The sequence below is a fragment of the Mustela lutreola genome, chromosome 3 (genome assembly GCF_030435805.1).
Source record: "Mustela lutreola isolate mMusLut2 chromosome 3, mMusLut2.pri, whole genome shotgun sequence".
In the NCBI taxonomy this organism is placed as follows: domain Eukaryota; kingdom Metazoa; phylum Chordata; class Mammalia; order Carnivora; family Mustelidae; genus Mustela; species Mustela lutreola.
This window is the reverse complement of record NC_081292.1, coordinates 199,085,180-199,112,955: the sequence shown is the minus strand read 5'-3', so window position 1 is coordinate 199,112,955 and position 27,776 is coordinate 199,085,180. Positions and strand designations below refer to the sequence as shown.

The 27,776-nt window shown below is 44.2% G+C and overlaps 1 protein-coding gene across 5 annotated transcripts in view; it reads left to right on the top strand.

Annotated features, from left to right (window-relative positions):
* Window positions 1-27,776, top strand: part of SPATS2L (spermatogenesis associated serine rich 2 like) — a 167,039-nt gene that overhangs the window by 118,143 nt on the left and 21,120 nt on the right. For 4 of the 5 annotated variants that reach the window (XM_059168478.1, XM_059168481.1, XM_059168480.1 and 1 more), the window contains 2 exons: window positions 10,754-10,960; window positions 12,314-12,449. In XM_059168478.1, coding sequence (XP_059024461.1) covers window positions 10,754-10,960; window positions 12,314-12,449 — 343 coding nt within the window. The remainder of the gene's footprint in view (window positions 1-10,753; window positions 10,961-12,313; window positions 12,450-27,776) is intronic. The other variant, XM_059168477.1, reaches the window with a different exon arrangement.

Below are 27,776 nucleotides of genomic sequence, written 5' to 3'. Positions count from 1 at the left end.
GTGAACTGAAGCAAATGCGACAGAAAGGGTTCTGTTATTTTCAAAAGTTGACTGTTTATCTCTCATCTGTGCTTCTTGTTAAACACACACACACACACACATACACACACATCTCACCAGACTATTTCACAGTATTTTTACGCTGTGAGGTTCCCTATAGGATTTTCAACCAGGTTTTTTGTTCTTTTTTTTTTTTTAATGCTGCTGTTGGTCCTAGCCTCAAGATTATCTCCCCGGCTTCTCTAAGCCCTATATTGGACCAGGGGATTAGAAAAGATCAACAAGATGAAAGCAGCTTGCCTAGAACGTTAACAGTAAAGCCAAGTGTGTATATTCCAGGATTTCAGCAGAGCCCGCTCTCAAATGGAAGCAGTGTCAGATTGTAGCGAAGAACCAGGCTTTATCCCTGAGGGTGTTTGGATTCAAGTCTTGGCCTGGTCGCTTACTAGGTGTGTGACCCCGCACAGGTTAACCAGTCTGCGTCTCAGTGACCTCACCTGCAAAATAGAAAATAGAACTTCACTTCACAAGAGCATGTGGGCAGCGGTGGTGATTCGCACAGCATCTGGCACGGGGTAAAGCCACAAATCATTTATCTGCCTTGTGAGCCTTTTTAAGCGCCCTGCCGTGGGTCAGGAATTCTTCTAGAGGAAGTGAACAGGACAACACGGTCTCTGCCTTCGTGGGGTTTGTGTACATGTTTGAAGGGAGGAGAAGAGATACCTGATAAACCAGAACACAGCCAAGTTACCGAGAGAATTCTGGATTGTCATAAAAGCCATGGGGACAGTGAACAGGAGAGAGACCAGGCCAGGGGTCGAGGGCGTGCAGGGCGATGTGAGAGAAAGCCATAATGTCAGGCGAGTCATTGAAGAGGAGACATGGGGGCCGAGGCCCAGACGCCCCGAAGCGCGTTCTCTCACGCCAGCTTGCCGTGGCCTGAGCAGCCCATGTTTTATTTAAACCTTAATTAAGGACTTGAGCTGAAACCCTCGCAGACTTTTATAATCATAGGTTTTTACCCTTTTTTTTTAAATTAAAGATGCCGCACTTTATTAATCTATACAGCTGATCTTGGGTCCTGTTGTAAGAACAGGCATTTTGGAAAGTTTACACTTTAAAGCAGGATTATCGTGACTGTCACCCCTCCTTAATTATTATCTTAGCATCTGAATACGTAAGGTTAGCTCCTGGTCTAGTTGGGAGCTATTCAGCGCCCCCCTAGGCTCCCAGCAGCACCGTGTCCAAGCTGTTCTAGTAGCCAGGGGAGGCCTGCGACCGACCGCATCTTCCGGGACTGGGACCGCTCCTTCCTTTCTCTGGGTAACGAAGCAGCAGAAAGACACCGGGGCACAGGAAATGCAAAACCCCTCGGGTATTTTTCTGTCACCTGGGTAGAGTGAAATCCAGAGCTGTCTCCATTCCCTTCTCATTTGCATACGCCTTTTGCTGCAAGCCTGCAGCAGAAACAAAAAACGACTCCTCCCTCAAGAGCTGATACCTTCCTAACTTCCCCTCCGTACTTTGTTAGGGGATTTCCCTTACAAGCAGCCCTTACTGAGTGGAATGCACTCCTTGCAAAGAACAAAAGGCCTCCTGAAAAGCCAATTTTTAAAAAAATTTTCGAACAAAGATTTAAATGGCTCTATCCCGATGCAATGAGAATTGAACCTGTTTTGCAGTGAAATAAATGAAGGGAACCCATCCACCTGTGCCATTGACAGCTTAGCGCATTGACTTTATTATCTATTATCTTTTTCTTTAAAATTGTATTTATCTTTTTGAGAAAAAGAGCATGAAAGAAAAGAGGGACAGAGGGAGGAGGAGAAGCAAACGCCCCGCCAAGCAGGGAGCCTGATGGGGGGCTCGATCCCAGGATCCCAGGGTCATGACCCGAGCCGAAGGCAGACACTGAACCCAGTGAGCCACCCCAGCACCCCTATTATCTATTATCTGTAAATATAAATAAACCTGTAAATGTATTAATGACATATGAGACCTTGAAAGTTCACATAAATAAAACCAAAAGGTTTCTTTTCCAATCTGAAAAGTTACGAGCCTTTTGCCCACTGAATTGATGAAGTTTCATAGGATTTGAAATAATAAAGTCCATCTGTCTTTGATAAAGAAGTTACGAGAAGGCAGAACTGACTGACACTGTGTCTTCGAAATAAACCTGTGTGTCCGGGTCTCCGTTTCAAAGTTACGGGTTCCTCTGACTCTCTGCTCATTCCTCTGTCGAGCAGTGACAGAAGAATGGTGGAACATGCAGATCCAGGGGCACCCATCACTGTCCTGTGAAGAATTTTCTTGGGGCATCATCACTAGAACATCATTCTGCAACATTTGAAAGACTTATCTTTACTCACTATCTCCAGGTCTTCACTTCTACCTCTTGGTTATCAGCCTACTCATTGTGCCTTACAGCCCCGTCTCGCCGAAGACATTGCTCCCACTAAGGGAATCAATATGGCTTCCCTGTATTGAGTCTAGCAGGCATTTTCAATCCTTCATCTTTTTTTCCTTCTGCAACATTCAGTGCTGTTGATCACTTTGTCCGTAACTACTCTGTGTCGTCTTTTCGGTGCCTGGGACATGACACTCCTGATTTCCCCTCCATCTTCATTGCTCCTCTGTTTCCTTTGAGGTCACTGTTCTCTACTTGGCTGTTAACCGGTAGAGCTTGACAAGGCTTGGTTGGTTCCAAGTCCTTCCTCATAGAAAACCATACCATCTTCTTAGATCGTTTCAACCGTGCCCGAGTTTTAATTATGTAAGCTGGCTCACAAGTTCGTCTTCCCAGTCCAGGCAACCCTCTGTCTTCCAGGCTCTTAAACTTGACATTTTCACTCTAACAGTTTAAAGCACTTCAACAACGTGCTTAAAGCAAACTTATGATCTCCGTCCCAGTCTCGGCTTTCTTACAGTGTTCCTGATCTTCGTGTCCTCTCTATTTAATGTGCCAGCCAGCAATCTAGGCATCAGTCCTGACATCTTCTCCTCTCTCACCTTCCACATCCAATCCATCAACAAGTCCTGTTGATTTTCTTTTCCAAATATTCCTAGAATTCATCCATTTCTCACTGTCTCTACCTGCGCCTTCCCACCAAAGCCATCATCCTCTCTTGCTTGTGTTGCTTTAGGCGTCCACTGATCAGTTTCCTAGCATTTGCATGGTTCCCCTCTAAGTCAGTCCGTATCCTGAAATCTTTTCAAAACCACAACTCTGAACTCTTAAGATAAAAATCAAAAGTCTCACCGTGGCCTGCAGGTTCCGCATGATCTGGCTCCTGTGTGTCGCTCCAGCCTCGTTATATGACCTACTCTTTCTCACTGTCTCTACTCAGCCATCCTGGTCCTCTCGCAGTCCCTCATTCTGGCTGCGTGAATCAGTCAGGTTCAAGTCTGGAGACAGAAGCCACAGTTTATTTGAATGGGAGGAAGGTAATACAGAGAATTACTAAAGCACTAGAAACACCAGGAGGTGGTTAATTACTAAAAGGGATAAGTGAGGACTCTGAGGGATCCAGACACGCAAGAGAGCAGTTACTGTCTCCAGGAAGGTTGGACAATCAAGAGCCGTCCAGTCCAAGACTGAGATTCTGATCCCATCAAAGGTATATGGCCCTCAGAGGAACACACAGCCTTGTGGTGACCAAACAACAAAACCTTGTGGAGCCAGAACCAGGCTGTTCTGTAGACAGTTACCATTGCCAGAGGGCGTAGGCAGACTGGCACTGCTCAGAGTCACGGGACTGGAGCAACTGGAGAAGGCGGCCAGGGTGCGGCTGGGAGCTCCTATGACGAACAAGCATAACAAAGACCCAGACGTGGAAGAGAGGGGTACGCCTGCCCTTTTAGCCCTGCATGGTCACCTCACGGCCCTCCCCCGCTAAAGCTAACATTCTGCCAGCACCCAAAACAGGGCCACCAGCTCCAGCAGCACAAAGTGAGGCAAAGAAGGGGAGATTTGAACCAAGAGACAGTAACTTGGTAACTGGCACACGATGCTTCCTCCTGCCTCAAAAGCCTTCTTTGCTGGACTGCACTGATTGGTCTCCTTACCTGATCTGTTAGTTCATGGACTTTCAAGTGACGGAGGGGATGGCTGGGGAATTACTAGCGTGAAGTCAGCTACGCCAGTGACAGATTTCAGAACACTAGGCACTTCTCTTTCATAACACTTATCACAGTCGTAATTCCACATTTGTTTGTGTGGCCATTTGATTTATATGTCTTCGTAACACCCAGAAAGTTCTGGAAAGACTGAGAGCACATCTGTCTTTGATCACCCTTGTAGTTCTGGGGCCTAAAACAGTAACTGGACATTAGAGGTGCTCAAACAAGCCTTTTTCTGTTGAAGTATTAGTGATAGAATATGTAAAGAAGTGTAGGTTAAATTTTGTTAAGTCACTGTGCTGCTTTTTAAGGACAATTATGAACTTTGTATTTCTTATTTTAAAAGAAATTTATACTAATGAAGAAATTTGAAAAATGAAGCAAGTCTTAAGAGATTAAAAATCCTCCCTCCCCAAAACAACCACTGTTAAATTTAATTTCAGAATTTCTTAACTGCACAGATGTATGGGACTTTTAAAAGCAAATATCCTATTAAATAGCATGTGAACTTTTGTATTCTTTTTACTTAAGGTGACATTATAAACATTACCTCGTTTCTTTAAAAACATGATTTTAATGGCCACCTTGTGTTTTTATGAATTTGACGTATTTTTAATTATTTCCAAACTGTTGTCCATGTGGATTGTTTCCGTTTGTTTGCTCTTGTAAATAATGCTCTAGTGAACATTTCCCATGTATAAATCTTTATAAACAACTATGATTTCCTTGGCACATTTTCTTAGAAATGGTATTTTAAGGTTCAAAGAGTATGAATATTTCTGAAATTCTTAATATATTGCTGTCCAGAAAGATTGTGCTTATCACATTGTTTCTATTTGTAAAACTGGTTAGTAGGGCAATGGCATACTTGAAGATGTTTCATTTCCATTTGCATTTCTCTTTTTGTGAGTACTTAAGAACACTAAGATTATGATCAAAGAACCATTATTATTATCAGGTATCATTAAACACTAACATATTGACTTAATTACTTTTAAGTGAATGTAACACGTTTTTAGTAACACAGACATTAGCAATTTTAGGCAGAATTTTATAACAAAATTAGACTTTGTTTCCTTTCCGGTTTTTTTTTTCTTTTTTTTTTTTAACTTTTTTTGAAGATCACAAGTAGGCAAAAAGGAAGGCAGAGAGAGAGGGGGAAGCAGGCTCCCCACAGAGCAGAGAGCCCGATTTGGGGCTAGATCCCAGGACCCTGGGATCATGACCCTAGCTGAAGGCAGAGGCCCAACTCACTGAGCCACCCAGGTGCCCCTCCTTGCCAGTTTTCTTCATAATACCATATTAATCATCAGGCAACTGTTTTACTATGTATAGGAGTTGGTGTTTTACTGTGTATAATAGGAACTTAATGGGTTAAAATTATTTTTTTAGACCTGCTCTTATATATAACACATTTCTTAAACTTAGATTTGAATTCCATGTATACTTCCTTCAGTCTGGTTATAAATACATGAAGCTTTCACTGGAAAGTAAAATCTAACAAGAAAAAGAGTTTTCAGAAACTTTCAAGTCTGAACACATACATGACTATATATATATTATGAAAATCTCTGAATCCTAGTCCTTTATTTCTCCCAAGATGAAGATTTTGGTTTTTTTGGTACTGTTAGCAAAAAACAACCACCACAGTTTCTGTTTTGCTGTGTAAAATAAATCCACACAAGACGCAATCAAATATGACCTACAGTGAAGAGAAAGATTAGTCATTAGAAGCAGAACAATATCACTCATGATTGAAGAAGCAGAATATTCCACAAAATATTAGCAGGTTGGAGTAAGCAATTCTATCTTTTTATAAAAAGATAATGCACTATGACCGAATGTGCTTTTTCCCAAGAATGCAACTTTGGCTTAACAGGTCAAAACCAATTAATGTAATTTGCTATGCTAATAAAATATGATCATCTCAATAAGTGAGGCCAAATAAAATTACTTGGCAAAATAAGAAAAACTCCCAGAAAACTAGGAATACAGAGAATTTCCAAATAAACATATAAAAAACCTGCTGTACCATTAATATCATATTTAATAATAAGTATTGGATACAGTTTGCCTAAGATCAAGATTGTATTATTCTGCATTGTACTAGGGTTCCTAACCAGTTTAATAAGGCAAGGAAAGACTGGAAAGAAAGATGCTAAACTGTATTTACAGACGCCATTATTGCCTACATTGAAAAAATTTAAAAACCTACAAAGACAAAAAAAAAAAAAAGAAAATTAGCAAGGTAGCTAAGTATATAAAAAGGCAGTTGTATATCTACATTCTAGCAGCCAACAATTGGCAAATGAAGTTTTAAAAACATTATATACAATAGACTACGACATCTAAAATACCCAGGAATAAATTTAACTAAAGATGCCTAAGACACTATGAACTGTAAAACAGTGCTGAGGCCAATTAAAGAGTAGCTAAATAAATGGCATGATGTATCATGTTCGAAGATCAAAGTATGCAATATTGTTAAGATACTAAATATTTCCAAATCAAATTAGAGATTCAACTCGAGCCCAATCAAAATCCCATCAAATTTTCTTTAGAAATACACTGATTCTTTTTGTAAAAATGAGCTGATTCTTCAATTTACATTGAAATGCAAAGGACCTAAGTTAGCCAAAACAATCCTGAAAAAGAACAGCAAAGTTGGAGGACATGCATTGTCTGATATTAAGACTCATTATGTAGTTGCAGTAAAAAAGTGTGGTGTTAGAGGGGAGGATAGATAACTACATCAGTGGAATAGAATGCAGTCCAAAAATAGACCACACATATATAGTCAATTGATTTTCAACAAAGGTGCCAGCATAATTCAGTGGGGAAAGGTGAACTCAGATTTACTGCTATGGTCTGTTACTTTTTCACATTTTACATATTAGTTGTTAAGGGCAGTGAGCCTGTCCCATTTATCTCCTATGAGTAAGCCAGGGTTAGCACTTAACTGGGCACTCCTTATGTATCTATTGAGTTAGAAATCAGAATGGTACTCAGGAAGATATATACCATCGATGTTGGGATTTGATAAGTATTTTTAATAAAGGGAAGGCTCAGGTAATAGTTAAATTCAAAAACATTTACCCTTGTAGGAGCCATTTTAGGATTAAATTAAAATGTATATAAATTAAAATGTATATAGTATTTATTGAAATGTGAGCAGATGAGGTGTGTCCAAGATATAACTACTTTGATTCAAGTATTTGATGAATATTGGATAAAGACACAGCCAGAGACGCATATCAAACTAGACTCCCTATAACAAGAAGGCCCCCAGTGTGGAAAGTACCAAAGTAATGCTGATTCATTCATTCATTCATTCGTTCATTCATTCGTTCAGTAGTCACCATGTACTTAATAGGCACCAAGCACATAGTGTTGAACAAGACATACATAACTCTGTCACCGCTTTTCTCATGTAGAAATGCAGTGGCTATTTTAAGGTTTCACTAAAGTCAGTACTCTTTTAGTCTAGAACATAAATTAGTAGTGATGGCAGATTTTAGATCAATAATCTCATGCTCCTTCTGATTTATAGTAGTGCTACCCAGTAGAAATATAATGTGAGCTACATGTATAATTTTAAAATTTCTAGTAGCAAAATAAATAAATAAATAACATTCCTAGTAGCCACATTAAAAAAGTAAAAAGAAACAGATGAATTAGATTGGTTAATATATTTTTTCCAACTTAATACACACAAAATATTATTTTGACATATCAGTATTTTTTAAATTATCAAAGTAATATTTTTAATTCTTTTTTTTGTACTAAGACTTCAAATCTCAGTGTATATTTTACACTTACAGCACATCTCAATTTAGTCAAGCCATATTTCAAGTGTTTAGTGTAGCTAGTGGCTACCTTATTGGACAGAGATAGGAATCAAATCTGAGTCTGCTGCAGTCTGTTGAAGTTTATAAGTAGATTCCAGAAAGATAGAGAACTGATGGTACTTCTGGCCATAATGTTAGAGGGAAATCGCTCTATCCAGGAAAGAACCCCCATTATTCTGTTGCTAGAAATACCAGGATTTGTGGTTAAGATGAGCCTAACTCTGTTGTAGATGAATAACTTCCACCAGCTTTCTTCTGAAAGCGCCTCAGAGTTTTACTATATTTGGAGACAGATCTGTACAGCTAATGTGCAAATATATCCAAGCCATCTTTGAGAATTTCAGATCTTTCCAGTGTGCAGTGATTTCCACCAATAAGACAGCTTTTCAGAACCCTAAAAAAAAGAAAACCCTGCTATTCATATTTCTCAATGAATTTTTGTTGGATGAATGATGAAATGAACCAATAGCCCACATACCAGTTCTCTGAGACACAAAATATTTTCAGCTCTAGGTTAATGAACCCATGCTCATTTGCATGCTTGCCTTCCATTTAAAATTCTTATGCACCCAACAGAATAATGCTTTCCCTTCATTCTAAGGTCATTATTTCCATTAGGCTATAATATAAACCCCCTTATTTTCAAGAATAAGACTAATTTACTACACTGTGCACAGCGATCTCTACTTTAGATTCTCAATTTATAATATTTCATCCAGGCTGAATCTTCACTATGATTTAGAGAGGGGGTGAGTTGTAGTCAGCCTGTACTTAATCACTATTTTAACAAAACATTCACTGACTCATCAAAAAATCAGTTTTTCATCTTAAGCAGTAGAGCTTCTTTAGCCATCCATCTTCACCCCAGCAGAACCACCTGGCAGGTAGGATCCTGGGCCCACTGCTGAATCAGAATTCCCGGAGGTGTTGTCTGAGAATCTGCATTTGTAACAAGTACTAAGGGAGATCTCTACCTCACTAAATCTTAACAACCACTGCCCTAAAGTTCCATGTCAGTATCCCTAGCAATAAAATCGCATCCTACGATTTAAATCTGTTTCACCACTGGAGGAAATGCTGTTTTCAGTACTTAATTTGTTCACTACCTTTGTTGAACATTTCACTGTGTATTGTAATTTCCCTTTAGAGAGTACTCATCATTCAGCCCATAAACTGTATGCTGTGTTTTCTTTCTTCTTTTCTTTTCTTTTTTTTTTTTTTTAAGATTTATTTGTTTATTTATTTTAGAGAGAAGGAGCATGGCGGGAAGGGGCAGAGGGAGAGGGAGAATTCAAGCATATTCCCTGCTCAGTCTGAAGCCTAATGCAGGGCTCAGTCTCATGACCCTGAGATTATGACCTGAGCCGAAATCAGGAGTCAGACACTCAACAGACAGCCACCCAGCCACCCCTGTGCTTTCTTGATGTATAAGTTATGAATGATGGATTCAACGAAAGTCAAATTTACACTTCTCGTAAATGTCTAAAATCAGACTGACTAGGACACAGGCGATAGTCCTTTGCACCTTCCAAGTATAGTCTCCATAATATTTGTGGCAAATGTTAAGAAAGGCTCTTCATTTTCCTATGAAATCATTTTATGAGTACTTCAATTCAGTCACAAGTTCACAGATAGCTATCGAGCCAGACCCAAGTACCAGTGCTTCAGAAATGAATCAGACTTCAAGGGAGTTCTAGCCTTCTCAAGGCAGGGGTGAGGGGCAGACACATAAGTCTTGTGTTTGAATATAATGCAGTAAATTTTTATGAGGTACCCTGGGAGTAGAGAGAAGGGAGGCAGGGCGCAAAGGGGCTGGGGTTCATAGAGACAGTGCTGTGCTCTGTTTGAGTGTGAGCCACAGGCAGCCAGAAACGTGAAGTCATTCCTACAGGCTCGCCCAGGACACAGGCTCAGAACATGGGATCCTGGATCCCCACCTGCCCTCTCTCTACTACACTCAACTTTCTCCAAGAACCTGGCCTTCAGTAGCACACCGGCTTCCTTTTTTTAACATCCAAAGCTCTCTCTAGTTGTGAGTAAGATGTTAAGGGTGATACATTTCCTTTTCCGGCCACTAAGGTGCCATTTAATTCACTCCAGCAATAACTAAATAGAAACCTACCTTTAAAAGATGCTGAGAGCAATGTGCTGCTAATTTATTGCCACATCTATTAAAGCTCTAGAGAGAATTTGACTCCCTAGATTTTAAATATAGTAGAGATATTATGTTTCCCGATTTAATCCCTCCATAATAAATTAAGTGAAATGATTATGGTACCTGTTGTGACTTCATTCTTGCCCTATCTCCAATCACTCTTCTGCCTTCATTAATTCAGAATAAAATACCACAAGACATTAATGTAGCACTTGGAGATAGGAAGGCTGCATTTTTATAGCCTCAATATGAAACCATACTTAAAGATGCTTATACCTTTACTGAATGAGGAGAGAAAAAACCCAAAACCCTCTTCGTCTCCTAATAACCTTCATCATGAGTGAGGAAACCAGGGCTGAAATGTGAGGTGGCTGGCCCAGGGCCACCGTGTAAGTGACTACCAGAGCCAAAACGCCCACCCAGGTCTTCCAACTCCCAGTGCAAGGCTCTATTTCTAGGATATCCTCAAATCTTCTAGAGATTCTATTAAAGCAGTTTCTTCACTGTTTGCAATGAAGGGCATTATTGCCAACATGAAAACAAAAACAAAACTCTTGGCATTTCCCCATCACTTTCTCATCAGTGTTCTCAGTGTATCACTTCACAGTCATTATTTGGTGTTTTCTTACAGAAGGCAACAGACCACTGCAACAGAAACTATCCTTAGATGGGAACCCCAAACCTATACATGGAACACCAGAGAGGTCAGATGGCCTACAGTGGTCAGCTGAGCAGCCTTGTAACCCAAGCAAGCCTAAGGCAAAAACATCTCCTGTTAAGTCCAATACCCCCGCAGCTCATCTTGAAATAAAGCCAGATGAGCTGGCAAAGAAAAGAGGTAAAGTGATTTCTTTTGCACAAATGATTCAACACATTTTGCACCCCGGAGAAGTGCCAGAATGCTAGAACATTCCAAAAGGATGCTGCTTAGTGAAAAGAGATGCACATGTAATTGCATTTCTCTCGGTGACCCACATAGATTGAAAAGTAGATGTGATACCTCCCATGTGAACCAAAGGTCTCGAATGTTCACGAGGAATCACCTCTCCTTTCTCTGCCCCTGTGGCCATTCCGCTCTTCGTAGACATGGACAAACTGGCACCTCGAGTGCTTTCTACCCTCGTGTTTCATGAAGCGAACGGTAACGCGGGAGCCGTTTTAGCAGAGGGAATGCCGACTGATTCCCTGGCCCGCAAGTTCTTCCCTTACCCTGAATGAAGATGATTCTAGAGGCTGACCCGTCTTCTTCAGATGTGACCTTCCTCACAGAACCTCAGTTCTGTGCTAGAACTTGCAGAGACACTGTAACCCCAAAAGAGGATTTTATATTTGACACACTATGTTTTTACTAATTTTTGAGCTTTGTCGTACTTTACACTGAACTGGTATTAAACACGAAAGGGGCTAAATCGCTTCCTTTTTGGTTCCCAGAGGATGAAATCCATGATATTTTTCACATTCAGCCTCGGTTGTATCTGATTTCCTTGGCTTTGGTTTGATAGACTTTCTTACTTCTCTTGAGGGAGAGTTCTTGTTGGGATCAGTACAATTGGCCCACTTGCTTTGCCCTATCTGTGTACCTTGGTGACGGTTTCAGGAAATCAGGCGAGACTGGCAGCCTTCGAGCAGCTCTAAGTGCTGCTGCTCTAATTACAGGGCTGGCTCAGGACCGCTGGGGCGGGAGCCAGCATACCTGGCACCAGAGCTCCCTCCTCTCTCAAGCTCATTTGTACCTCTCCCAAGCTCCATGGCCTTTTCTTCATCCAAAAGCCCTGCTGGCTTTTAACCACGCAGAATGGTGAGAGCCAGCAGCACACAAACAGTCTTCAGACATATCAGATTCTATGAAACTGGAGTTTGCAATAGAACATCATGACCACAGCCTCTTTCCAAAGCACAAAGGAGGCGTGGGTGCCCCAACTGGCCCACCCACAGAGCCCCTGGTCAAATCCCAGCAGTCCCAGGGGCCACACCAGTCACCCACTGTGGATTTTTACAACTCTGGGTTATAAACACACAAACCTCTTCTAGACGGAACTTATTTTTTTCCCCCATTGAGAAACAAAAGATAAATCTCTCTCTTTTTATTAGGGGTAGGGGAGATCGCTGCTTTTGTTGTTGTCGTTGTTTAGCTCAGATGTAAAAAGATTAAGTGTTCAATTTAACATTGTTTCCATGACATTACTTTTAGGCCCAAACATTGAGAAATCGGTGAAGGATTTGCAGCGCTGCACTGTGTCTCTAACGAGATATCGTGTCATGATCAAGGAGGAAGTGGATAGTTCGGTGAAGAAGATCAAAGCTGCCTTTGCTGAATTACACAACTGGTGAGTAATTCAACTTAGAAACTATAAACTTACGGCACTTGAGCTGTTCCTACAGGTAAAAGCATCTGATGGGAAATGTTGTTTATTTAATACATAAACATCACAGAACAACTCCTTGGCAAATTTTTTAAAGTCCTGCAGGCAGAGGCCTCTATCTTGGGAATAAAAAAAGAAGGGAAAATGTTTGAATAAGAAGAAACCTGATACACATAATTCACTGGAGTTTGAAGTTGGCCCCAAAGTATATGAATGATGTAGAACACAACCTCAACAAATGATAAATTTGACCAATCCCTGGAAGGCTGATATGATGAATGCTACTGAGACAAAAATATTTTCCAGCCTTATTGTTGTAAAATAAGACTCCCTTAACAAAACTCAGAAACATCTTAGGCAAGCTTAGTGATGGAATCCCATCCTTGGACTGGAATTTAGGAATGGTTCACTGGTATGGTTTGGGTCCTGCCCTGCCCTGCTCTGCAACTGATGTTGATGGGAGACATTTCTTTGAGCTGTGTATATGTGCTTACATGCACAACTGAAATGAAGTCACTACTGGTGAAGGTTATTATCCATAGAAAAAGTTCTCAGTGTATCCATCAGGACTCTTCCAGCTTCATGTGACAGAAACCCAAGTCACACTAGTTCACAACAAAGGATAGTTTACTGGCTGATGTACATGAAAAACCCAGAACATTCCTTTGGGCAAATTTGGTTCTAAGCCTAAATTGTGTTCTGAGAATTCAGTTTCTCTCTCCCTCCCCTTCTCCTTTTCTCCGTCTCTCGCTCCTTTCCTCTCTCAGCGTCTCCTGCAATCTCTTGGCTCTGCTTATTCTTGGCTTGATTCTTAGGTATGATCTCTCCATGTGGTAGCAAAGATGGCGCCCTAGCAGCTCCCAGCTTACATAATCCTTAGTCCCTGTGATCTGAGAGAGAGCTTTGTCTCCAACAGTTCCAGCAAAAGTCCAAGGGCTAATTTGCATTGGCGGGGCTGGGTCACGTATCTGTCCCTAAATCGGTCACTGTGGTAAGAGGGACAGTCTCTCTAGTAGCCAGGCCAGGACCATGTACCCACCACAGAGTTAGTGGTTGGGCGAGCCCCACCTGTATCCCACAGACTGAGAGTTAAAGAGCTGTAGTTTCCTGAAGGAAAGTCGGGGTGCTAAAGAGAAAAATATATAAAGACAAGAAGAACATATCCACAGTGCCCAGGCTCACATGTGTTCTCTGTATCTCATTGGCTCTCCATGATTCTAGAATTTGATCCCATGTTTTTCATAGCTTTCTTTCCAAGTCCTTTCTTTGACACCGATGTGCTTTTCAGCAGACTAGAGAGTTGTGTAAAACCAAGGATTACACTTGACACAATCTAGAAGTCTTGAATTTTCAACCATCTGCTATATATAAGATCCCAGTGTACATAAGCTATCAGAGACTTGAAAGGAAACTGTCTCCATCACTGATCATTCAGGGACGGACCCTCTCCCCTCCACCCGGTCATGTCATCTTCACCTTAGCGGAGCTCTTCTCTGCCTGATCAGATGCTAAACTAATTGTTCAAAGTAAACTGCAGGCATATGTTTGAAAGTACTTAGAGAAGATAAAGATGCTATGGAAATGAAAGGTGTTAGTAGTATTGCTGATTTTTATTTTATTATTTATTTTTAAAAAGATTTTATTTATTTATTTGACAGAGAGAGAGAGATCACAAACAGGCAGAGAGGCAGGCAGAGAGAGAGGAGGAAGCAGCCTCCCTGCTGAGCAGAGAGTCCGATGTGGGCCTCGATCCCAGGGCCTGAGATCATGACCTCCGCCGAAGGCAGAGGCTTCAACCCACTGAGCCACTCAGGCGCCCCAGTATTGCTGATTTTTAAATCATACACACACACACACACACACAAACACACACACATATATATGCACACTCAACTTCCAGGCCTGTTCTCCAGAGCCAGAATCAGCAACCTTTATCTATAAAATGCCAGCTAGTAAATATTTTGAGTTTTAGAGTCAGTCGTGTCTCTGTTGCAACTACTCAGCTCTACTGTTCGGGCACGAAAGCCAGATAAATGCAGAGAAGCAGTGGACCCGATTTGGCTCGTGGGGGTCGCAGGTTCCTAGTCTCTGGAGGGACTAGTCAACTGCTCAGAGGAGACCCCTCTGTGTGCATTTTAGAGTCAACTCTTCCTCTGGGGCCTCTGTATGATACCTTCCCTCCGAGTGACTCACACACTAATTGACAAAGTGTAGCACTGACCTCAAGTTACCTCTCTCCTCCAGCTGCTCGGAGTCCTTTTTTTTTTTTTTTTTTTTTTTTTTTTAATTTCCTTAGTAAAATGAACACCACATGGGTCACGAGACATCTGGAGATTTATAACAGACTCTTTGAGCGTTTCACTCCTCAAGAGCTGAAAGTGTGGGCCAGGGAAGTCAGGTTGTGTGTCTTTTCTCTGCTTGTGTGTCACACTGTGTTTTAAACTGAGGGTAGGATCGCCTCTGAGTGAGCTCTGCCAAGCAGGACCGCTGTTTAAAAGTCACCCCGTAACGAATGGCACCTTTCCTCCGTACAGAAGAAGAATAAGTATAGATTAACCATTTTTTATGTGTTTTCCAATCTAACCTTTACTAAAAATGATCCCCAAGTAAGGGCATTCGTGTCAACTTGAAAAGAAAACAAAAGGCATTCTTTCTCATCAGCCATTAGCAGGCATTTCTGCCAAACGAGAAAACGTTACCTCTCTGTTCCAAACAAGCCTGCAGCCTCGCCAGCATGGTGATTGATGTACTTGGATAAAGTCTTCCTCTCGTCTTCTGAGGGGGAGAAACCGATGAATTTTAGGGATCAGGCAGCTCCTAAAAAAATAACTGGGCACAGAATGGAGGAAGGCAGCTTACACATTTTCAGAAATGAAGCTTTCCTCTTGGGGGTGACATGGCGGACTCCAGGCATTGGAGAAAATTGCGAATGCAGCGCCACTCACTGAATAGAATCAGAGCCTCGGGGTTACGTTGTAAGGCATATCCAGATGTGGACCAGGTGGGACAAGTCCTCTGGAGATTTCCCAAACAAGTGATGGTCCTGAGACACGTTTACCTGGTGCACAGGCCTCACTGCCCTCCTGACCCCGCTCTCCTAGCTTCAGGCCAGCCGGTGCCCTCACCAGACCCTTCAACAGGCTTTGTGTGTAGCTTGGAAATAAACAGAAACTCTCAGGTAAGACATTCTAAACATCCAGCAGGCTACCAGGCTTCAGGAGGTAGATCCTGCCCGATCCAGTTCTCCACAAGCCGGCGGGGATGCACGGAAGGAAGATTTGGGGAGGCGGGGAGAAAGCACTTGCTTGCACACGCCCAGCCCCCCAGTGAGTGCATATCTGGGTATAATGAACCCAGTGCTTTTCTGACCCCGTCTGGCAGTGGAGAATGCTTTGTTCAATCCAGTTCCTGAGGAAAACCATGAGGTGGCTCAGAGCTGGCCTGCGACCAGGACACAGTTACGAAAGACTAAATGACCATTCATGGATCAATCTCATTTGCCCATAAAGAACTGGGGATCCGAGAGGACAGCAGAGATGACACGATGCTCTCACGCCGTCTTAGCAGAAAATAAATTTTGCAGCATGAGTGTCTGTGTGAAAAGTCACATCAGGAACTAACATGAAACAGCTGGTTTCCTTTCTATATGATTGGCCCCCTACCACAACTGGAAAATATTCATCCTTTGGAGTCCTAGCTGCCAGATTTAATTGCTTTGTGTGCAAACTAGTCTAGCTTCTCATGACAAGTGTGTGTGTGTGTGTGTGTGTGTGTGTGTGTGTGTCCAAGCTGATGGTGCAGGCTTAAAATGAATAATAAACATTAAATTCAAACAACATTAAGGAAGGAGAATGGGACTTGATCGCTCTGCCATATGCCGGGGGAGGAAGGATTCCAAAATGGAGCTGTAAAAATTGCTAGGTGCCATTGTCAATTTAACATCTAATTAAACGCACTCCTAAAGGAAATGCAAGATGGTAATGAGCCAGAGGGTGGAGCTTGTGCTGGGGATGGGGTAACGGGTCACAGAGAATGGAGGCTGGGGGAGACCATATTTTTCGGCTGCTTTGCGTTCATGTAGGAGAGGGAAATCAGTCCCAGCCTGTGTCCTTATACCTCATGTTTATTTTTTCCTGAAGCGCCGCCAGGTCTTACTTCAGTGGAATTCGGAGTAGGTCAGGAGTTCCAGGCCCTGTCCTGCCCCACCTCCCCTCTCCCCTGCCGCCCCTCCTCCCCCTCCCCCCTCCCCCCTCCCCCCGCCAGCCTTGCTTTCCTCTTCCCTTGCACCTTGGAGTTTTGTCCCCCAGAGCAAAGACAGGTGCTCCCCACTCACTACTACAAGATAAGCTTGCACTGGAGCCCCATAGCACTGTCCTTTTTTCCTCATTAATGACGGACACTCATTCCTGTATCACTGATAACCTCATCCTGCTGATGGCCGTGGGTCCTCCTTCCCAAGTGTCCTACTTAATTCAGATGTTAACAGTGTTGAGACCCTCTCCATCAGCCAAAAGCATAACCCTGCACGGGAGAATTTGAGGCTGCAGAAAAGCCTGCCTTCTCCCAGCATTCCTCAAATCCCACTCCGACGTGGGCCTCTCACCTGTCCTGGAAGCTTCGGAGGTAGCCAAGCAAAACCACGCCCGGACCACCAGTAGTTAGCAGGGTGACCCCACACCCACCAGAGAGCCTCCCTGTGACATTTTAAACATTGTGTCCTTTTTCTGAGAAGCCCTCCCGAAGGGGAAATTGCCAGCAGGGCCTTTCAGAGCACACGAGGCAGCCCTGTGTCCCACAGTCCCGGTCGGCTGCTCCTCGGGTGCCCAACTCAGGTACAAATCTCGGAGCATACAAGGCTCGGAACAACTTCCGTTCAAGTCCAAGTGAGACCATCTTTCTTTCCTAGCAGGTTTATCACACAGCAGGATTCTTTCCTCCTGGGTTGGTTCTCACCCCGTCCCGCAACCCCCCAACATTCCCCAAACTTTTAGCTGATTTTTGGTGAATACATGGCTTTCCATTTAATGCTAGAAGACCGGTTTTCCTGTGCTCTTGGAGTTTTTTAATGTGCTGTCTTTGTGAATAATGTACCATTGACTGAAAGACGGTGCTTGTAAATTAATATTTACTTCTCTCCATACTCAAGGCCATGTGGTCCACTAAATTAAAAGCCCTACAGCTTTGCTGAGGTAGCACCGCCAGAAAGGCGGACGCTCCTGGTCTGAGGAGAGCTCAGGGATAGGTGGTGGGTTTTTTTAAGAATTCCAAGTGATTCTTTTGTGTGTCTGTGGCTGAAAGCCCCTCGCGGAGAGCCCTCCAAAGGGAGTGCCACGTCTGGAGCTAGCGCACTGTCCACCCCCAGGACACAGTTGCCATGTCTGGAAATATTTTTGGTTGTCACAACGGCTGGCACCTAGTAGGTAGAAGCCAGGCATAGCCCAGCATGTGCTAGAATGCACAGGACAGCCCTCCCCCCACCGCCCATCACAAACCACTGTCTGTCCCAGGACAACAGTAACCCTGAGAAAGCTTGGCCGGAGGACAGTGAGAGGAGTAAGAGAGTGAGAGGGTCCAACCGTCCTTTTGCGTATCCTGCTATAGCTCCTTGAGGGGGGATGGGGATCCCTCACTTGGCAGCACTTCTGAGTCCTGTCTGCCCCTCCCCCAGCGGCCCTCCTAACCCACGGCCGGAAACGCAGGAGAGGACCTGTCCTTTCCAGTCAGTTCCATACCCTCCAAAACATAACCATACTGTCCTCTGATCGGTGCTGTAGGAAATTTTAAACCTAAACTTTCTGGCTATATTACATTACATTTTTGTCTCCTCAAGACCAGACAAACAATTATGTGGAAGTGTAGCAAATGTGAGGGCTTGGCGGGTTTTGCTATTTGACATGGCAGAATTCAACTCGGTTCTGAGGAGAAAAGGGAAAAATGAAGACCCAGAGGTTGTTGCTAACACCAGGCAGGCACTCTCATTAGCCAGTCCGTCTCTACCTGTCTTTTTCTCATTCTACAGTAAAACCAAATATCACAGGGGCTAGGGCTAGGATGAGGTATGTAAAGAAAAATACAGAAAAGAGTTTTTTCACAGAGTGTCTGTTTAGAGGATCGCTATTTCTTTTTGGCTTCGGCCAGGCGGCAGTAGTCCTTGTTGCTTCTGGGCTCACGTGGCCTGTGTCCAGCTGCCATCACGCTGGTGACATCGGCAGCTGTGACGGCCCTTGAGCTACTTAAGCTGAAGGAAGACAGGTCTCTCTGTCACTTATGGTGCAGTCATGGTGGAGCAAAAAAACTGGGTGACCATCTAGTTAGCTGAATCATGCACACTGTGGTGCTGGGTGCACCTCGGTAGCTGAGTACAAGGAAAATATGGATTAGTTGAAGCGGTTTCTAGAATCAGAGTAGATGCCATGACAACAAGCAAACTTGGTTTTCAAATTCAGTCACATGGAAACATTGATTTAACCCCAGATAATGAGCAGAGACTCGATTTTTTTTTTAAGATTTTAGTTTTTAGAGAGAGAGAGCGTGAGAGGGGAGAAGGTCAGAGGGAGAAGCAGACTCCCCAAGGAGCTGGGAGCCCAACACGGGACTCGATCCCGGGACTCCGGGATCATGACCCAAGGGGAAGGCAGTCACCCAACCAGCTGAGCCACCCAGGCGCCCCCTCCATTTTAAAACCATGGCTGAGATGGTGCTCATTCCTCATGCGCCATGTATATCATGAGTTCTGGAGGCGTGTGTCGTCCATGAACGGAGTGATGCTTTTCTCTAGGCCCTTTGATGGGGTTTGCTCGTAATGGGATTAGCTGTGGGAGAGCTGATGTGGAGAACCTTTGCAGCCACTTGGCGTTGCTAAGTGATGCCGTATAGACTCTGGTTCCCTGCAGCATGTTCAGCAGCATGTTCAGTGATAGCTAGATTTTGCCAGCTCCTTAGATTAAATGTGTAATGAAGTCAATATCAGGAGTTTGCTTTGTCCTTTTTATAGTTTTAGAGTGAAATTTTATAAAAGGTCTCCCTGTCCTTCTGCTTTGGAAATAAATATAATCCTCCCGTTGATCAAAAGCCACACTAACAAAGACTTTCCGACTAACCTCTTTCCTTCTCATTAAATGGCTATTCCAAGTGCCCACCTGCTTGTGACTTGTACAAAGAGCTAGACGACGGAAATCAAACAAACCTGTACCTTCTCCCCACACCCGACATTCGAGACTCTGCCAGCATATTTAAGGAACTCACAGTATGGAGATGAACTTCACCTGCAGAGGAAATCAAGAGGCAATGACAGAGGAGGCTAATAAATATATTTATGCCTCAGGAGAGCCCTGTGTATGGTTTCTGTCGCTGTCCTCGCTGACAGATTGCCCAAAATGACTCCTTTTCCTCACTCTGCACCAGTCCAATAAACAGAAATAAGCTCCGGGATCCATTCTGAATTGTGAAAAGGGTAAATACCATAAACCACGGAGAAACTCAAGGTCCCTGCGACTTTGGGACTACGGCGAGTCCCCGCGGTACACTGTATTTCAAATCTTGCCTCGTTCGTGAATATGTGTCATTCTAAATAGGCGTAGCTCTCTCTTTGGAGGTGAAAGCTTCTCTTTTCCTATTTTCTCTCCTCCCCAAGGTTTTTGTGTGCATTAGATGGTTCCCTCGGGCCGCCGCAAGGACTCAGAGAATGAGTCGACGTGAAGGAAGAGCAGGTTGATAAACACAAAAAGTACAGAACTGGCCTTTTCGGTTGGGTAGAGTCCCCAGGAAACCAACATAAATAGCACCTTGTATTAATAGCCTCGCCGAGCTCCAGGTGTGATTACCTCCATACGTTACGTCCGTCATACACTTGGCGCTGGAGGTCAGCTTTCCTTTCACCGCAGACCCACAAGAGCTGGAGGACAAGAAGCTGATTGTGATTTCAGCTTGAAATCTGAAAAGATCTCTGAATCTTTTTCAGCAAATGAAGGCTACCCATCCCACCGGCTTAGCAGCAGGCTCCTGAATAGGGTTAGTTTTCCTGATAGAATAGAGATAATAAAAGGAATGAAGCAAATTGTTCTTATCTGTACAATCCCAGATGGAGAGTATGTGTTTTCTGTATGTGTGTGTGTGTGTTTTAATTTATGGTTTGATCCATTTTCACTGGGAAAATAAGACAAATTTGTTCCCATATATTAGTATAAATATAAAATACGTTATAGTTTCCAAACCGGGATATCCTAGGTCACAACTTCAGAATGGATCTTAGGACTTATTTCCGTTGGTGACACTGATACAGAGGGAGTCCCTCTGCACCCTCTTGGGGTGAGACGAAGGAGTCATTTTGGGCAATTTGTCAGCTAGGACAGCAAGAAATCCCGTAACAGACTGTGCCTGTCCGTAGAACAGAATTCCTTATGTCAGTTACACTGTTCTTCCGGTGACTGTAGCCATATTCGCACAAAAGTCACATCTTCCAAGGTTTATTAACCACATAATTAGGAGGCATGGTGCGTGGAGTTAGAAGAGGGTTTAAATCTCATTGTCACATATTCTAGCTCTGAAGATGGTTGAGTTTCTTCACTTCCACTCCATTACAAAAAGGGGTACTACTGTCAAGGAGTTTTATGAAGATTTTGTGTGCAAGGTATGCATTGTTCAGAGTATTCTAGAAAATCTCTAGCCTGACCCATCTAGGTTGATTCTCTTTTCTTCCAGGTGAGTATTTAGTCAATTTTATTCTCTCTGTACCAAGACAATGGGACGAAATTCTCTTTCTCCAACTTTTCTGTTCAGCATGCAGCAGATCCCAGCTTTGGGGTGCGAATGTCTCATCACACGGTTCTACTGTTCGTTGCTTGATGGAGAGAGAAGTGAGGCAAAAGGACCCTGATTCTGCATGGCCACCGTGGCCACCAGATCAACCCTCCTTCCGCTCTCCCATCTGGCCATGCCCTCCTTCTGCCTTCTCTCCTCCCTTTTCCGTCCGCCCCTCCAGGAGGAGGGAGAGGAACATGTCGTGAGCTCATGCTTCTCAGACCTTGGAATGCACAGGGAGCACCTGGACGCCATTCCCAGAGGCTCTGATTCTGTGGGTGCAGGGGGCGCCCAGGAACCTGCGTGTATGAGGACAGCGGGGGCCAGTGTACATGGTCTGAGGACCACACTTGAAGAAGCATTGCTAGAAATGCTGAAAGATAAAAGACGGTGTCCTTCCAAAAAACGTCCAAGGTCTAGTGGGAGTAGACAGAAATGTGTGTAACACAGTATGGTGAAAACCAGGAAAGGGAGCACACGTTGGGGGTGGGGGTTGATGGCCGGCAGGAAAAGACTCCATTGCAGAGGTGACATTGGACTGGCACTCGAAGGAGGCTAGGAATCGGCAGACTGAGAAGGGGGGGAGGATTCCCTGCGGGAGGAACACGAGGAGCCCGAAGCAGAAAGACCACAGTGCACTCTGGGAGGGGTACGTTCCCTGGGTCTCATGCCATTAATAAATGAGTTATGAACACATCCCTCTCAAACCAGAAAACTCGTTTATAAGTCAAATATGTATACCGCTATTAATCTGTATCCTAGAAATTAGGAAAGTCTGCTTTCTTAAATAAAGAGTAAGAACATGAAACTTAATATTTCATTTGTGCCCCCCCCCCCCCCGGAAAGCCAGCGGACTAGGGCAGGTGCCCTGCAGGAGTGGCAGTAGCGAGCCTGGAGATGGTGGGTGGGAAAGAGCCTCGGGGCCCACACCAGGAAGCTCGGGCCCTTCTCACACAAGAGCGCATCCGGAGGCCGGGAGCAGTCTCCCTGAGTCCTGGACCTTGGGCTGGACGTGGGCCAGCATCGCTGGGACTCCTTGTGCCACGTCGGTCCTTTCCGGCTTCCGTTTGTCTTCCTTGTGTTCAACAACCAGGATGGCTTCTGCATAGACGACTCCCTTCCCCGCTCAGATTAGAGAGAAATGCCACAGTGTTCTGAGTGCTTGACTCTCTTTGGGGTATGAAACGAAGAGATACTTTGCCTTGTTTCATTTTGAAGTTGGTTTTATTTTATCCTGCTTTCTATATTTTCCCACTTTTTTAATGAGCATGTAACATGAAATAAAAATGTGAAGAATGTTAAGTCAGTGCCTTTAAGGCACCCTTGTGCTGTGAGACTGTTAACGTCCACAGATATGAGTCCGCCTTCATAGTGGGAGTATTAGTTTGGGGGTTTGTTTAAGGGGGTGAGAGTAAATGATATAATGTCTATAGCTATAGAGATTGAAATACCATTAAGTTATTTTCCCTGATTAGTGATCTCCATAGAAAGAAACAAAACTAAGAATAATTAATAAAGACAAGAAATTATATTATTAAGTGAAATCATACGTAAAATTCTAAATGGAGGTATACAAGGAGAGATTTTTCAGCTGAGCATGTGGTACTGTGAGATTGGTAGAATTTGTAGGATGGTGCAACTCTCACATCACTTTTTAAACTCCAAGAAGAGAAAGAATCTCTGTGGTTAACAATTAACTGTTTGCTTCTTAAGGAACTTCTGGATTTTAGAAGTATTGGGCATCAGTCCTTATGCTGTATCTGCATGAGCCTCACTCCAGAAGTGCCCCTCAGACAGTGCGGTGAAATAGTCATTGACTGTGATTTAAATTATTGTAGGATTCCAATATGAGATACGCAACCAAGAGATATTAGCGTTAACAGATGATATTACTTCGGATAAAAGAGAAATAAAACAGGCCCAGCCTGATTGGCAAATGGACGGCGGTTACTGCGTTCATTGACAGCCAGAAGGCTTTTGGCTGCTTTGTCATTTAAGCATGATTCATGCTCTGAGGCGCTGCCGCTTTGTTTCCCCGATAGTCGCGATCACAAGGCACCCCTTCGAAGGGCTGTATCCCAACCCCAGTCTACCTGCCGGAGGATGTATGTTGCATTTTGCCGTGTTTGCCAAATAACTGTGTGGAATTCAGGAGACATTTAGAAAGATCAGTTTGTCACCACAGCTGCATTCAGAGAAGAAGGGTTCCAATTATAACAAAAGAAGCCAAGGGCTGGTAAAATCGAATGGAAAAAGGTACAGAGTAGAAGGCGACAGACCCAGGAATCCCCACAAAACCACAGAATGAAACTCAGCCAACTACTTGATAATGAGCGGGGAGTGAAACTGGCCAGAGCAGGTAGGAGAAGGGCAGGCGAGAGCTGTCTGCAGTAGACTTCGGGGGCCGTGATCGCATGGAAGGGAGGCAAGAGGAGCCGCACAGAGCACATGACACCAGTAAGCAGCATACAGCCTACAGGGGAGGGGCCGAGATGGGGATGACGGCAGGACAAAGAATTTCCCGTCCACCCTCCGGGTTTTGGCCGAGACCCCTGATAAAGACAGATTAACAAAAGAAACACGAACAAAAGTTTATTAACATGTGTACCTCATGTATACATGGGAGAGACCCAGAGAAACGTCAGGAAGCTCCCTAGGGGGCTCAGAATTCAGAATTAAATGCCGTTTCAGCAGGGATGGGGGCAAGAGGGGGGTAGGTGTAGGCCTCTCAGAGGAGAGTAAATGATTCTAGAAAAGATGAGAGGACTCTCAGAAGGACAGACGGGAGGCGTGATCACTTGTAACGGTGTGTCTGAGTGTGGTGTCCACTTCTAGGCTCCTGTCCTGTGACAGAAGGCAGCAGTCTCACCGGGTTGACAGAACCCTCCAGGGGGGGATTTATGACAATTGAGTTCCTTAGAGGCTCTGTCTTGAAGCAGATGAGGGGAGTTCAAATACTGCCTTGCCTTGCGTTGCTGTTTTTCAAGTGCCTGCGGCTCACGATGATCCGTACACCGCAGTTCCATATTTGAGAGTAGGGGGCGAATTCTGTGACCCTTCAGAGAGCAGAGCAGACAGAGCAGGAGTGGGGAACGGGCAGCACTCGAGATCACGGACGCCGTTCGCGTGCACCTGTTGTACTCGGTAGAACTGCCAATCCTCTGTGCCAAGGACGAGGAAAGCACCTGTTGGTCCCACTGCCCCTGTGTCTCTTGGGCCCAAGACAGAAGCTCTGTTGACCACAGCAACCGTTGAGAAATGGGTTTTACCCTGGGCCCATGAATTCCTTGGGTCCACAAATATTTGGGGAGTAGGACTAGAATGGCATCCATACAACAGGATAGTACCCCTTAAATGTTTAATAAATGGAGTTTTTCTGCCATCCACCTGCTGGGCAGACAGGCTGCTTCTTCCATCATCCGGGGCTCCTCAGCTCGAGGCCCTCGTGGTGGCCACTGGGCCCGGAGGCTGCCGGGAGCCCAGCCGGCTCTCCTCGGGGCCTTCACAGTCCTTCCCCCGATGCCATGGGCAGGAGCGCAGCCCACAGTGGGGCAATGATTTTACCTTACTCTCTCTTAGTGAAGAAGGAGAAAGTCTTCATACAGGAAATCTGGCTTCATGGCTTTGCCCTTCATTTGCCTGCTTTATGCTCTTCGGTACAGGCCGGAAGGACCGGAGCATCACCTCCGAGCTCATGGGCATCCTTTCTCCGAGCCATTCCCATAATCTCATTCTCTCTGCGGGGCTGGGGGACAGCACATGCTGGCCTCGCCCCCCCCCCCCCACCTGCTTTGTCCTGCTTGGCACCTGAGGAGTTAAGGAGGCTCTGAGCAGAAGCTCTTCATCCACAAGAAAGTCCTGAAGCCAGATTGTCTGGGATCAGATGGTCCCCGGCAATTTCTCACTGCAGCCTCCCTGAGGCAAACTCACCGAGATGAAATGTGGTCTAGTTTTAACTCTTTTTAACATCGAATCTGGCTGCCGCTGCAGATTGATTTCTTGAAATTCCCTTTGAAATTCTGCTTTCATTCCTCGGTAGCCACGAGCAGGTTCCGCTCGCCGGCTTATCAACCACTGCCAGTCCCGGGGCTGCTCCCTATCCCAGCATCTTTGTTTATGAAGGACACCGGACTCAATGGGGCTCACCCCTGCTTCCAAAGGAAGACACTGCCCCTCAGTATCTTCGTCTCCGGGTTTAAGGAAAAATCTTTCAAGAGCAGAAAATGATAAATCTCTTCCTGCTAAAGTGCCTTTCTGATTCTTTTTATTATTGTTATTATAACTCCTCTGTAGAAAAGAAGCAAGACAGTAGAAACATTTTTATAAAATGACACTTTATCTCTGTGATTAACTGCATAATAAACCGTAAGGGCTTTGCCATGGTAATCTCCTCCTTACACCTTATTGCTTTAATAATAAAAGCTTTTTTATGGCAATAGAATAAAGTTTTACTGTCCAGACAGTTTAGATAAAATGAGAAGATGTGTTTTGGGAAGGATAAAGGGCACATCTGAAACATGTGAGGTCAGCATAGGTTTTATGTGAGCTCAGTTGATATAGAACGTGTTCGATGTGTCTTGAGTCTGGTGCCCTCCGGAGGACTTTATCCAACCATTTAAAGAATGTTTAGTGGGAGGGGTGCCTTGGTGGCTCAATTACCTGAATGAACATCAGACTCTTGATTTCGACTCAGGTCTGGATCGGAGCCTTGAGATAGAGCCCTGCGTGCTCAGCAGGGAGTCGGCTAGTCCTTCTCCCTCTCCCTCTGTCCCTACCCCTGCCCTGAACGTGCTCTCTCTCTCTCTCTCTCTCAGATAAGCAAATAAATAACTGTGAATTCTAAAAAAGAGAACTTATAGTGGTCAGTGAAAGGCTAGTTAAAGAGTTCTGTATTTCTGTCAAGTACAGAGGATTACCGTTTCAAAGCAAAAATGTTCAAAAGCAGGAATTACAGATGATCAGTGAGGGAAAGCACAAATTTCAATAATTTATTACCACCCTAATTTGCATACAGAAACATCAACTATCTGTTTTGATTCTGAGCCAAACCCTGTGTGGTTCAGTGATTATCATTGCACTGTTATTCATAAGCTTAGGTCTCAAATGATTAGATTCCATCAGTGGCAAAAATGATATAAATTTTTGCTTAAACGTGATTTATATGCAAGCGCTACAGTATAACGATTAAGAAGTTTCATTATTGTTATCCCACAGAAAAATAAATACGTTGTCTCTCCTGCTCTTCACTGTTGGGCAGTTTCTTCAAGTTTTTATTTAAATTCCAGTTAGTTGATATATAGTGTCGTGTTAGTTTCAGCAGTAGAATTTCATCACTTACCTATGACACCCAGTGCTCATCCCAAGGGCCCGTCACCCATTTAGCCCATCCCCTGCCCATCTCCCCTCCAGCAACCCTCAGTTTGTTCTCTAGGGTTAAGAATCTCTCATGGTTTGTTTCCCTTTCTCTCTCTTTTTTTTTTTTATCTCTTCCTCTATGGTTGTCTGTTTTGTTTCTTAAATTGCACATATGAGTGAAATCATATCTTTCTTGTCTTTCTCTGCCTGACTTATTTTTCTTTGCATTATACTCTCTAGCTCCATCCATGTTGTTGCAGATGGTAAGATTTCATTCTTTTTGATGGCTGGATAATATTTTATGTGTGTGCGTATGTACACACATTCACACACACACACTATGCCTTCCTTTCATCAGTTGATGGACATTTGAGCTCTTTCCATAATTCGGCTATTGTTACTACTGAGCAGTGTCTTGTTGAGCAACCCATAACAGTCTAAGACCATAAAGTTGAACAGAAGTTTTTAAAACTCAGAGTTTCTCCCTGAAAAAGTGATGACTTAGTGGAGACCTGAACGAAGACTCACAGTTAATGAAATAAAGAACAGCAGGGTTGGGGAGCAGAGTTGTCTTCCAGCAGCAGGAAGGGCATGTGCCAAGGCCCTGTGGTGAGGAGAGAGCAGAGCAGAAACCTTGCAGGGTTTCATGAAGCTGGTGCCTAGCACACAGTAGGCACTCAGGTTGTGTTAGTTATGATCAGCTCTCATTCTGAAGCAACTCAGGGCTAACCTCTGTCTGCACAGGTGTACCTAAAAAGCAAACACGTGACCTTTCTGCTCCTTGGTAGGAATGTGGTCTGTGACACTGCCTGTGATTTCTCTATGACTCTTCAACTCTCTGATGTCATTCCTCTCAAGACCCTCCCTCCGGGCCTCTGTATCTGCTGACCCCGACCCAGGGCTTTGCCCAGCACGCTCCGTCCTTGCCAGCCTGCAGAGTGTTTCAGGAGGCGCACTTGTATGTATCTGTCCCAGGACCCCTGAGGAGATCCAGCAGGGCTCACACATGGCGCTGAGGCACGTGCTCATGGAGCTGGCTCTGACACCAGGCCCTGGAAGGTGCTGGACGCAGCCTTCCCTCTTTCCCTCCTTTGGTCTGGCTCCTCGCTGTCCGACCTTCACTGCTGGCCTTTCCGA